Genomic DNA, 13,482 nt, shown 5'->3' on the forward strand with positions numbered 1-13,482 from the left:
GATATATGTTGTGGCAGCACTTCTCACATATGAATGTACATAGGAGTCACCAGGAGGCCTCACTAAATGCAGATTCTGATTCAGTAGGTCTGGGGTAGGGCTGGAGAGCACTCACTTCCAACTAGCTCCCAAGTGACACAGAGGCTATGTGTCCTCAGACTCCACTTGGAAAGATGTTACACATGATGCTTTTCACCACTTGGCTGATTGGTGGTGAATAAATTAGTCACCTTTAGCCAGATGGATTGCCCATCCTCACAAGATGTTTTCATTTATTTATAATTCTTAAATATCTCAGGTTTAGCATAGGGTCACCTTGATAACTACACAAACTCCCCTCCCCTCCATAATTTCTTCCATTCTGTGTGGCTAATTCTTTCATACAGTTGTTTTTTCTTGCATGCCCTCTCCCCTGTCCATCCTCAGAAGGAGCGGCTGTTTCTGGACATGTGAAACACAGCTCTGGGCTAATGGAAAAAAAAAAAAAAAGGTGGAAGTTCCATCTATGACTTTTTTGAACGTTTCTTTTGGTGAGGTATAAAAACCAGCCTTGCATTTCTCCTACATTTTCCCCCTCCATATAATTTCATGTTTCACTTTGTGCAAACTCTTGTGTTATAACACATAGATAACACATAGATAACATAATACCGTTACTTACAGGTAAGTAAGTTTGCTACAGAGTCACAGACAGGGAAGAGTAGAAAAATAGCCTAGATCATATTTTTTTTTTTTCCCAATTGGCTCTTCTATGGAGGTAATCTCTCCTCCTCCTTAAAGTTCTTTAGGATTTGGTTTTCATCTCTCCTGAGTTCCTACACTGTCTCCTATGTACTACTATATTATGTACATAATAGAGACAATAATAGCCGAAATGCATTGACCACTGTGATAGACTGACTGCACTAGTTGGCCCATAGTTTTCACACACATGCTCTTTGTAATGGGACTTTGCAGCTCCTCTCATCAAGCAGTGGAACATATTTCCCCAGCTTTTGAATCAAGACTGTTCTGGCAAATTTCCTGGGCCAATAAAATGCAGTGGATGATTTGCCAGTTCTCAAGAGGCCTTGCTTGTTTCAATTTTCTACCCGGGACCCCTGTCTCTGCCATGAGTATAAAACTAGGCTAGCCTGCTGCAGGATGAGACCTCATGGGAAACAGAGCTGGGTGACGCAGCTGGGATGGAAGGCCATCCCAGACCAGTGAGGCTTCAGCCTACCCTCCAGCAGATGCAAGACAAGCCAAGCTGAGATCAGCTAAGCTTGGCCCAGATGGGCAGAACCTCTCAGCGGACCCACAGACTCATGAACAAAAATGTTTACTGAGCTGTTGTGGTTGTTGTTACACAGCTTTACTGTAGCAACAGACAATTGGTACAACAACATAACAGTTACCCTTTCTACATTTTCTCTAACCTTCTGAGATTCAAAGTACAATTATAGTCTGCAGTTGGCTAACTGTATGATCTTTTGCAGTCTCCTAACTTCCCCAGCCTGAAAAACTGGTGAAAACATTCAGACCTCCTTCATTGGGTTGTTATAAAGACCACAGAGATAATTCATTCACACAGTTAGTTTTCTACAAATATCACCTACTAAAAACAACACACCTGCAAGGTCAGCACTATGAAGTGCCACTTTCCAGATATTGGGGGCCCAGAGAGTTTAGAAGCCATGCTCAATGTCACACAAACAATGTTATTAATTTCATATTACCACATGGAGAAACACATGACATTTGCCCAAATCCAGGAAAGGAGCTAGGGAGATCAAATTCCCAGGCTAGTGATGACCCTGGTAAATGTCAAGTGATAGCTATAGTTCTTTGCACCATATTTACGTTACATATAGAAGATGTATGTTGTATCTGGAGCTCTGCTGGATTCAGAGGTCATGAGCCGACATTTGTTTCATTCGTTTTTGACGGTTTCTATTTAGGCAGCAAACAGCAGTCCAAGGGTAAAACTGACGGGAGGATGTCCATGGAATGCAGGAAACGTAAAATGGGATTCCATAGATTGTCACTTATTTTAGTTTCAAATTGGGAGTGAAGGATCAAAGAAGAGAGGAGGACCCTGAGGCAGTAGAGGGACAACTTCCATTTGCCTTGCAAACAGATAGTGACCCATGGCAACCGATTTACAAGTCAAGGAGCAGGTTTCAGCGTGGTTAGAACTGGAACTGATGTGGGGAGCGGCAACATCAGAATCACACGAAAACCGCTGTGAAAGGCTGTGGACAATTATACTGTTACTTGCACTTACACCACTGCAGAGCTAACTGGCCCAGGGATCTGACTGAACGAAGAGGCAATTCCATGAGAGGTGACTTTCTGTCTAAATAAGAGCCACACCCATGCACGCTGTTTTCATAGCACCTGTTTTCTGTTTTGCACAGAGATTATCAGAGCAAATACTGAGTGCTTCCTATTTGTTAGCTAGGACAAGAGTCTCAGGGTCTGGGTTGTTCTTACTAAATGCTATTCTTGCTCAATGTTAAAATATAGCACAGTATTTTGCAGACTCAGCTGTAAACAGGATGAACTTGACAGGAACCCATCCCAATGATTATAGCCAACTGCAAAGAAGCAGTCAACATGCAATTAACCAAATAGTGCATATAACAACGATTAAGCTTCCCTTTGGAGAGACAGAGCTTTGGATGTGAATCCCGTCTCCTTAACTTGCTGCAAGTAAATAAAATTACCTAACAACAACCACGTCTCCTTCTTGAATAGAATACCGGAAGTGGCAAACCCCTTGAGTCCAGTAATACTATATACCTGACACTCTTCTGTGTTATGTTACACAGAGTTATTCCTTTTATCTCACAACAGACTTATAAGTCAGACATTGTTATTATCCTCATTTTACAGATGAGAAGACTGGGGACATACAGTTAGCGATTGAACCATAATTCAAACCCAGAAAGTATGGTTTTATACTTTACGTCCATTTATAGTGTTAACTTGGTTTTTATATCAATTGTTTAACTTTTGAAATCACAAGTAGTCAGAGGAACATGATATATACACGAGGGACACGAACAGCCCTTCAACACAGGACAGAAAATAGGAGGACCCAGTGAGGGAGACTGCAGATCCAATGCTAGGGAACTTTAGAAATTATTTCCAATCTTAATGATCAGGAAATGCTTTATAGTTGAAGCAGCTCAAAGCTTGATACTGAAGAACAGGCAGGATTTAAAAGGGCAGAGGAGAAAGGAGAGAACAATCCAGGTAGAGGAAACAGTACAAACAAAGGCATTAGACTGAGAGGGGCAGAAGACTGGTGGAAGCTTAAGGTGGATGAAGAAAAGTGGGAGGTAGTATGGTTTGAAAGCTGGATTACATAAGGTTGTGAAGGCTGCTGGATGTTAGAGTGGATTTTATCTGATCTGATATTCAACGGAGAGACATTAAAGATTTGTGAGCAGGAATTTGGAATGACTAGAAAATTCCTTTCGGAAGACTAATTTGGCAGTCTTACATCTCCTGTGATGATGTGTGGAAAGCATTGGAGAGGGGAAAGACCGGAAGTGCATAAAACAGCAAGAAGGTATCCTAAGCAAAAGTAGGAACCAAGGGTCCCTCACTCTTGACTACTGGGGCACTACTAGCATTTTGGACTGGACAATTCTTCCTTGTAAGGGACTTCCTCGGATGTCACAGAACTTGCATCATCTCTGGCTCTCAGACATGGAATGCTGGTAGCAACCCCCGCCCCCCCCCCATGGTAACAAACAAAAGCATCCACTCTTTTCCAAATGCCTCCTACCATTAGATAGAAAATCACTGGGCCCCAAACTAACAGATAATAAAGAGGAGATGACAGAATGATGACATCACACTGACTTGAAAACTGTTAGGGTTCTTTTTAGTGGCACAGGGGCAGGTTGTGATGCTGGAGTTTCTAAGACTTAGTGATTGAGAGGCCAGTGGTACTATTATGGGGGGGCCAGCCTAGAGAAACGGCTTCAGAAATGAGCAGAATACAGAATCGGGCAGTGGGGAGCTCAAAACCCAGAGTTTTCATCCTGAGTCCTGATCCTTTCTGACAATTCTATGTATTAAGCATTTTGTCTCAAAAGATGCATAAAAGGAGCCGGCACCGAGCCCGGTCATGAAGGAAACTCCTGCCAAATGTGCAACTCTGTACTATCCTTCTAGCTTTGAGAAACTGCAATCTGGGCCAGTTCCCTTGTCCAGCCAAACTGCCTGGAACGAAGAGCTCTCAATGGTTCCACCACGGTTGCCAAATTTTTGGTGAGCTGCCATGTATTCAATAAGACAGTTTACTTCTGTCAAAGTCAAATGATGACATTTGAGATAAAATGAATTCCGTGTATCCTGATTTACTATAATTAAAATGTATCAGTCAATAGTTATCAGGGTTGATGTGTACTTTTATTTTGGTTTAGTTTGTTTTGATATAGTAATCTCATAGAATCAATGGACATTTATCAATTAATTCACACATTAAATATCCTCAGGACAAAAGCATTAGAACACATTTGAATTTAATAATCCCACAACTGCTTTTGGATTTGGGAATGGATGAAAAGAGGATGGGACAGGAAACTAACTGATTTCTGGGTCATTCTCAAGCTACTTTTTAATGAAACTTTTGTATTCACTTGTGGACCGAGAGCTTGTCCATCCTTATTCACAGTCCTAATATGGGGACTCTTCTGTCTGAGGACGGTGACAGCAGCCTACAGGGGCTCTCCTGTGGACTGCACTTTGGTATCTCCCTGCATCTCATTACGGAAGCTCTCTCCAAAGTCACCTGTGACCTGCTAACTGTCAAATCCATTAGATCTACTGTCAGTCCTTATGTTCCTAGACATCTTGGTTTATATCTTAAGAATTAGACTATTCCTTACTGGTCTTCCGTGTGCGATCTCTTTGTTAGCCAGCTACCTAAAAGGCGAATGTTTTCTCGAGTCCCATTCCTGGCCCACTCCTCTTTGCATCCTGCAGGTTAATGGGTGACCTCATTCACTCTTAAAGCTCAAACTAACTTCTTCCTACTGGTCATGGCTACCAAATCTCATCTCCAGTTTTCACCTCTGAGTCTCAACAACCTCACACGCCCACACATAAACATCTTCTGGTTATCATCTGGATATCCCAGAAGTACCATCAGTTAAACTCGATCTATAACTGAACTCATCATCCCTCCTTTCTTTGTCTATTTATATACACAGTGGGACATGCTATTCAGTGTCAGAGACTGCTAGGACTCACCATAAGCTTTTCCCTCTTCTTCCTAGGCACACAATTAGATTACATTGCCCAGCTGCCTTGCCGTTTGGTTTGGTCACGTGATCTGAGTTCTAGACAACGGGAGGTAAGCAGAAGTAATACATGCCCATTCCAGGCCTTGCCCATGAAACCCCTTACAGGAATACATTTATCTATGTTTTTTTCCTTTTCTGACTGACTGGATGGTGACCCCAGAGCAAATGATGGGAGGATGGCAGAACCATTGTCAGTCTGGATTCCCAAATGACTACATGCATCAGAGCATCATTCTCTACCACCACCATTGCAGACCTGAAATTACCTTGTATTAGTGTGTGAGTGAGAAATCTACTTCGGTTTTGGTGAACCATAATTTGTTTGGCTCTATTTGTTACAACAGCCTAGCCTCTCGTGTGTGTGTGCGTGATATTCCTAATTACGTATGCATACTGTACACATCTCATTCATACTTTGATTATTCTGATATCAATCCTATATCTATGCCTTTTATCATCTACTCTTTCATATTCTGTTTGACCAGGTTGTATTCTTCTCAAGGCCCAAAGTGTCTTTAATTGTAGGTGCTTTTAGACTTCATCTCCATTGACTAATTAACAAAACACTACGAATTAAATAGTAGCCTAAGTTTCCATAACGTCTTCTCTCTGTCTTTGAGTTTGCAGAAGACACACACTATCCAGACTGCTATAGTGTTTACCCAAAAATAAGACCTAGCCGAACAATCAGCTCTAGTGCTTCTTTTGGAGCAAAAATTAATATAAGACCCGGTATCATATATCATATCATATCATATCATATCATATCATATCATATCATATCATAACATATCATACCCGGTCTTATATTATAGTAAAATAAGACCGGGTCTTATATTAATTTTTGCTCCAAAAGATGCACTAGAGCTGATTGTCTGGCTAGGTCTTATTTTCGGGGAAACATGGTATGATGGATGGAAGACGACAAGCCTATTTATCTGTCCTTTAGGGCTGCTCTGTGTTTTTGGAAGGGAAGATATGTTTTGAGGGTACTACTTTTATGTCCATCCTTTCAAGGACATCACTCAAAAAACCTAAACAGATCAATTTTGTTTCAAACTATTTAGGCTGAACCCACTGTGGTGACATTATAGGGACCATTTGGCCCTGTGAGCTCAAAAGTAACCATGGATCTCTCAGTGTCATTTTAAAATACTTTCTTGCGAACTTTGTGATTTTTCTTATCTGTCTACTCAAGGTCACCTCATGACTAACATTGTTTTTATGTCATATAACCAAAGAAGAAACAAATTGAACAGAGTCAGAGAGAGTGGTGATGTTTTCTGATTTGCAAAACAATGGCTCAGAGGCTATGATCTGTTTCTTGGGTTCAAATCACTGCTCTATCACTCATGAGTATGTGTAATTCTGGCTAGCTACTTAACTGCTCTTAGCTTCAATTTCCTCATCTCTAAAATGAGCAAAATATTATCAATCTCCTTGGGCTGTGAGGAGGATTAAATGAGAGAATGCATGTTAACTAGCATAAAATCATGCTATGAAACATGGTACACGCTTCATAAGTGTTCACTGTCAACTTCCTCCTCGTTGTGAAGACCCCATTAGAACTTTGCTGATGGAACAAAATCGGACTAAAATGTCAGGGATCAGGAGACCCATTCCTCTCATTTTTTCAACAGATTGGATGTCTCTAGGCATGAAAATATTTTTTTTCCTCCCAAACCTGGATTCTTTACTTGCAAATGGAGATAATAAAATGCTGCTCCATTGACAGGAAATGTGACAACTTACTTTACAAATCAAACATAAATCAATGTGAAAACATAGTTCAAATGCAAACACAATTTTTTGGAAGTTTGAATTTCTCTATTTATTGCCAGTAGAGTCAATTCCGTAACCAACGATGCTGATTATTTCGTAAGAAATAATTTATATAGCAAAGTTGTCACTTGGTGCTGCAATTCACTAGAGAGAGCAGATCCGAGTGGAGTTGGAATGTTCATTATCAAATTAACAAGTGTGTCCTTAGACAAGTCACTGAACCATTAAAATTCTTGGTTTTCCTATTTATAAATTGGTATCACTCAGACCCTACCTGCTCCCCAAGGCTGTCAAAAGGAGAAAATAAGAGACTACATATGAAAGTGGTTTGGAAATTAACATGCTTTATAAATTAAATGTATTGTTATTTTTATATTAGCTGCTAATATTTCACTTCTCTTTAGCTAAGAAGTGGAGTTGTGAATTGTCATAAAAAATGTTCAGTGATTTGAACATGTGATTATTTTGCCACAAAGTCCTCTTCTGAATTGTCAAATTATTTTTAACAAGTTCATATACTTTGCATTCAAAATTCAAATGGGTGAGAAATGATTTCGATGTTTCAAAGGATTGAATTGGTTCTAGAAATGGTAAAACAAATATCTAGCCAAATTCCTGAAGCCTGAAAACAGAGGCCAACATTTTTTTCATCATGTGTTTTCTTCTCCCTCTATATTCTAATTTTTTTAATGGGCCGAAATGAATTTTTGCATATAAGTAACAGACCAAAAAGAAAAGAAATCATGGATACAGTGAGCTACAGAATTCTTTTCAAGAATGTGGTGTTAGATTTCCATCGCAACTGTTATTACTTGGCAAGTTTAAACTATGGCCTCAACATTAGCTTTCTACATGCAATCTGCACTCAGGCCCATTAGTTGTCCATTATAGGAGCATCACATTTATAGCTGGAAGGGCATTAGAGGTGGTCTACATTAGCTCACTATTCTGCAGATAAAAAGCAGGCTCAGAGAGAGTGACTGAATTCTCCACTATTACACAGCTGGCTAACTCAGGCCTCCTGAGTTAGTTCAAGGTTCTTTTTACTGTATCTCACTACATTTGTTCTCTTCCCTGGACACTTTTTTTTTTTTTTTTTGAGTTTGGGAGGTGAAGAAGGAGGTGAGGGCATAACCCAATTACTTCACATTTATTCCTCATTAGACTATATTTCATATGTCTATTTTGAAATTTGCACAAGCATGTAAACACCCTTAACTATCTTCCATATAGAAACAGGCATGGGGTAAGACACGGAACTCCTACCTCACTCCAGTTTCCAACAATCCAGCGCGCCGTGCTGTGGCCCGTTGACAGCTCCTTGTAATGGGAGGCATTCAGCAAAAACCCCTCAGCAATCAGACTTGTTGCATCTTCCTCAGTCAGGACTGGTCTAGAAGTATGTGTTAGATTCATGTTGCTTGAAAGTTCTGGGAGGTTGTGGTTTATCAGCTTTTCTGAGGGTGCTGGCAGATGGTCTCCTCCCAAAGGGAGTGGAGTGTTAGCTGGCTTTTCAGTGACCATCCCCTCGGCTCTGGGTGTACCATTTTTGAGAATAGTGGGCCTTTGGGTGGGTAGCAGTCCTTCTGCCACTGTGCTGAAAGGTGACCGCAAGGAAATCCCCCAAAGATAAGGTGTTGGCAGAGGTCCAAGTGGCATTTCTGTACTTCTTTCCACTGAAGCATCATTTTCATGTCCCCTGGTCTTGGTCCATATTATAGAGCTGTTTTCATTTTTGTTTTCAGGTTGTTCACTGTCTTCTCCTGAGCCACTGTGAAGATCCATTTCTGGCTCTTTGGTCAAAGTATAAAATGGAGTCAGGTGCCAAGTCACAGGGTTGCTGGAAGATGACAAATGAGAACCACTCATTGTTGTGGCTAAAAGGTTTCCCTCTGAGGTAGGACCAGGGGCCGATTTGGAAACATTCTCTTCATTGGGCTGGATACTCAGAGACCAGGAAGTGAGGGTGGGCTGGGAAGTACTTCCAGAGGAAATGACATCATGGGAGTCCAGTTCAGTCTGGGTTGAACTATCCTGCCACCATTTCCCACCTAGGTCTCCTTCTTCGGAGGCTGTGGTAGGACTAGGGCTGCTGAGTGCCAGAGAACTTGTGCTCACAGGCTCAGGAACCATGGGTATGGTCAGCATTCTGGGATTGGGTGTCGTTGGTTTCAAGTGGTCTTGCTCAGATGTAGGTAATTTTTTCCCATGGGAAATCATGCCTTTGGGGGGTCTCAGAACTCGCCGGTTAGACGGGCATTGCTGGAGGCCACAGAGAGCTCGGCTGTTGGGTTTCCTCGTCACATCACAAGGCTCATCATTGTTCTTGGCACACGTGACACTGCGAATCCGCACTCCGCCACCACAGGACACAGAACACTGGAAAAGAGAGACACCTGTTAGTCTAGTGGGAAAGAGGCATTGGTTGTCATGCTCAGATTCACAACAATCAGGACAGGAAATTGGAACTGTGCAGCTGAAATTGTTTCCTTTGTCTTTTTTCATGCACATACACATTTTACATTTGGTTTCTGTGTTCCTTTAGTTTCCTATGGAAATATGTATCTCCTGGGGACCAGCTATGGCTCAGGACCAACCATTTATCCTCCACAAACTGAAAACACAAACCATGACATAGTACAGCTGACGTCTCCTTGGGCTTTGAACCTTTGGTGGATCTACAAAGAGTGCAATGATTTAAATATGTCACCTGACCTTTTTAAGAGATAATATCTTTCCTAGGGTTATGATAGTATTAAATTAATGTAAAATGTTTATATAATCTCTGAAATCTATTAAGTTAGTGCTAGTAAACCCTCCCTATATATTTAGGAAATGGACGCCGAGGTCTTTGTGGCCTCCAGCGATGGCCGTCTAGCCACAGAGCTCTGACCCCCAACAAAGGCACAATTTCCAATGGGGAAAAACACCAGCATCTGAGTAAGACCCCTTAACATCCCTCCAACAACATCCAGCCCTATTATAACTCACAGGGCCTCACCCAGGCATCCTAAGTTCCATTTTCACTTGCCTGTGTTAGAGGGAGTCAGATTAAAAGCTAGACAATCACTAAGACCTTTTCTGAAATTTAAAGGTGAGTAGTTAATCAAAGGTGGGAGACACTGTTTCCAGAGTCAGGTGAGTCCCGTAGCATGTGCTGACCTATCCATGGGGGCCATGGCAGGGGCCCCTTCCCAGTGCTTCCTCCATATTCTGTAGGGCATACCAGAGCACAGGCCTATCCTAACAGGACAATCCTTCTTCAGGATTTTTGGTAAAGAATATTTATTTCGTCAATCTCACCAGCTGCAAACCACGTGTAGTTGCCACACGATACTAAATTTCTAGATGTTTTAAAAATCTGTATTTTTTTTTACCAAACGGATCCATGTTTAGCTTTCCTTTCCGATGTTATTTTAAGTTATCCACCAAACAGTTGGCATGTGGACGTGAACGGTCCAGGATTCTTCTTCCCTGGCTGTTTCACATTTGTCTGTCGTATATCTCTGACCCCAAAGCAGGGTTCTTGAGACTGGGGATGGCATAACGTTCAGTGAATGTCAAAGGGCTTCCCAACCATTATTCTGTGTGATACCCCGTGAGTGTATGTTCCCCAGCACCCCGACCATTCCTCCCCATCTGCTTTGTTTACCGATGTGAGCAAAGAGAGCAGGCGGCGAATCTTTCCAATAATCGACGGATACCATTCCTTAGCAGTGGGGTATACTGTGCCCGTGGAACAGCATTAACTCTCTACCAAGTATATTGGCCTAAAAACTAAGGGGCCTTTTCTCATAGTCACACCAGAAAAAGCTGTACTGTTTTGTATTCAGCCCACACTTCTTCCAGTACATCTTCCAACTGTGTTTATCTCCTTAGGAACTGTCAAGACCCTCAGAAGAGATAAATGCAGGACACAAAGCCACACTTAGAACTCATCTCAATTGGTAGTTTCAGAATTCTCAAAACTGGTGTCTGCTATGATTATCTTATGCTCTTACCTTATCATTTAGAAACCTGTGCCAGGCAAGCAAGTTGTCAATCTGTTAATGTCCTCCCGGGGAGTTACACTGCCCTCACTTGCCACCACTCCAGCTCTGGGGGAGCTGGCTGAGAAAGAGATCTGCTAAATTAGTCAACTCCACCCACCTGAGGTGCACTGTCGGGGAGTGGGGCTCACAACTGGCTCAGAGCTGCAGTGATAAGAAAGTTTTTTAAAAAACACACTTGGGGTTTATCAGAGAGTTTGAGCGAAAGGGCTGAGTAGAGAAATAACTAATGCTTTGGACACGAAAATATTGAACGCATGGTCTCAGGAATTTATAAATGAAATGACCGGATCTCATACTAAAACCAGCGTTGAGAATAAGCTAAAACACTCAGGTACCTGTTATGAGTTGAACTGTATTCCCCCCGCTCCCCACCCCCCCACCACCACCAAAGATATATCAGCATCCTAACGCCTGCTCACCTGCTTTCCTTGTACTTCAGAATGTGGTCCTATTTGGAAGTAGGGTCTTTACAGAGGGAGTCAAGTTAAAATGAGGTCATCGGGGGGGCACTAGTCCAACATGACTATTGTCTTTATAAAAAAAGGGGAAATTTGGATACAAACATACATAGGGACAACGCCATGTGAAGATGAAGGCAGGGATCAAGGTGATGCGTCGACAAGCCAAGAAACCGCAAAGAGTGCCAGCAAACCACCAGAAGCGAGGAGGAGGGCCTGGAACGGACTCTACCTCCCAGCCCTCAGAAGGCACTGACGCTGCCGATGCTCTGATCTTGGACTTGTAACTTCCAGAGTGGTGAGACAATACATTTCTGTTGTTTTAAACCACCCAGTTTGTGGTACGTTGTTATGTGGCAGTCCTAGGAAACTAATACTAGATAATTTTTAAAACTTTACCATGATGAAGAGAATCAACATGGCCCCCAACTGGTTTACTGTGAGTAGCTGTTCCAAACAAGAGTGCCCACATGTGTTCTCCAGGAAGCCTGGCAAAGCACGGGCTGCTCACGTCTGGGAAGTACTGAGATGTGGGCACTTACACATGTCCCACGCCAAAAGAGCAGGTAGTTGAGGCTAAAACCTCAGGGGTCCAGCCCCCACAGCAGCATCTTGGACCTTCATCGAAGCTGGGGAATAAATACGAACATAAGCGACTCAAAAATGTCTCCCAGCCTTCCATGCTCTGCGTTCCTTCAGTTAGCAGGAACTCCTGTGGGACTGCACAGTTTTACTTTGCTTCTCATTTAGCCGCAGACATGTCATTGGTGCTTGCCGCAGTGTTTCTGTGTGAAGGGCCAGGAGAGTGCGTCTGTGAAAATCGGCCCTTCGTCTCGCGGGTCACTGGTACACTCCAACACCCAAATGAACAGTGTGGCACTTCATAGATTCTCAGTAACTTGGCTGATTGATTGTTTTGCTCATTTGTTTGCTTGTGTACTTTTTGTCAGGCACAGAAAGGGCTAATCAAAGATCTTCACAGACCCTGGGCACAGCTGCCTGGTGGAGGCTACACTACATGTCCCATCAAATATATTAAAAAGCATCTCTAGTCTCAAGTGAAATATAATCTTTTTCTGTAAAAACAACTTGAAAGGCTTTTTAATCTTTTGCTTTTGAAAATATTTGGTGAGGGTAACATTTAATTTGAGTGGCTTTGATTTCTCAACAATCATTTTATAGAGTCTGGAATTCCAGCAATGGGAGAAAAGCCAATCTACAAACTGTTTCCAAACATAACACATTTTTTATGACTACTAAGAACGGTCACATTGTTTCATTTTGCAGACCTCTGAGAGGCAGGATAGCAGAGGGTACAGAGGAAAACCTCTGCTGCCTGCTTTCAAACCTGGACTCCATCACTTGGAGGCTGTGTCACCTTGGATACATTTCTAAATATCTGTATGCGTCAGTTTTTTCACCTATAAAATGGGGCTAATAAAGCCGTTGTGAGGTATTGTGTTAATACCTGTAAAGGTATTTAATACACATACTAAATGCCCAACAAATATTTGTTATTAATATGTAATTAAATATTGATTTCTGATTTTGCAATGTCCTTTTGTTTTTATGGAAGCAATGCATTAGATTTTTCTCAGGTCTCTAACATTTCTGTAGGCCCTTGAAAAAGTTGTAGGCCTTAAACCCTGTGTGTACAGTCCTCCGTGCATAAAATGGCCCTGACCTTGGCTATTGATCTTTGGCCCCCAAATGTAGGGAGCCAGTGATCAATTCCGTCAGGACATTTGGGTGCCATTGACCGGACAGGCTTGCAAAATTAGAGCAGCAGGGAAAAGTGACCCTTGTCTTCTTGCCTTATAATAAAGTTACCATTTAGTGAACACTTTCTATTTGCCAGGCACTATGTGAAGAAGGGTTTTCATGGAT

General features: G+C 42.0%; 1 protein-coding gene across 1 annotated transcript in view; it reads right to left on the minus strand.

Annotated features, from left to right (window-relative positions):
- Positions 1 to 13,482, minus strand: part of ADAMTS12 (ADAM metallopeptidase with thrombospondin type 1 motif 12) — a 271,688-nt gene that overhangs the window by 46,819 nt on the left and 211,387 nt on the right. The window contains exon 19 of the mRNA XM_033109831.1: positions 8,352 to 9,464. Coding sequence (XP_032965722.1) covers positions 8,352 to 9,464 — 1,113 coding nt within the window. The remainder of the gene's footprint in view (positions 1 to 8,351; positions 9,465 to 13,482) is intronic.

The sequence above is a fragment of the Rhinolophus ferrumequinum genome, chromosome 7, assembly GCF_004115265.2.
Source record: "Rhinolophus ferrumequinum isolate MPI-CBG mRhiFer1 chromosome 7, mRhiFer1_v1.p, whole genome shotgun sequence".
In the NCBI taxonomy this organism is placed as follows: Eukaryota; Metazoa; Chordata; class Mammalia; order Chiroptera; family Rhinolophidae; genus Rhinolophus; species Rhinolophus ferrumequinum.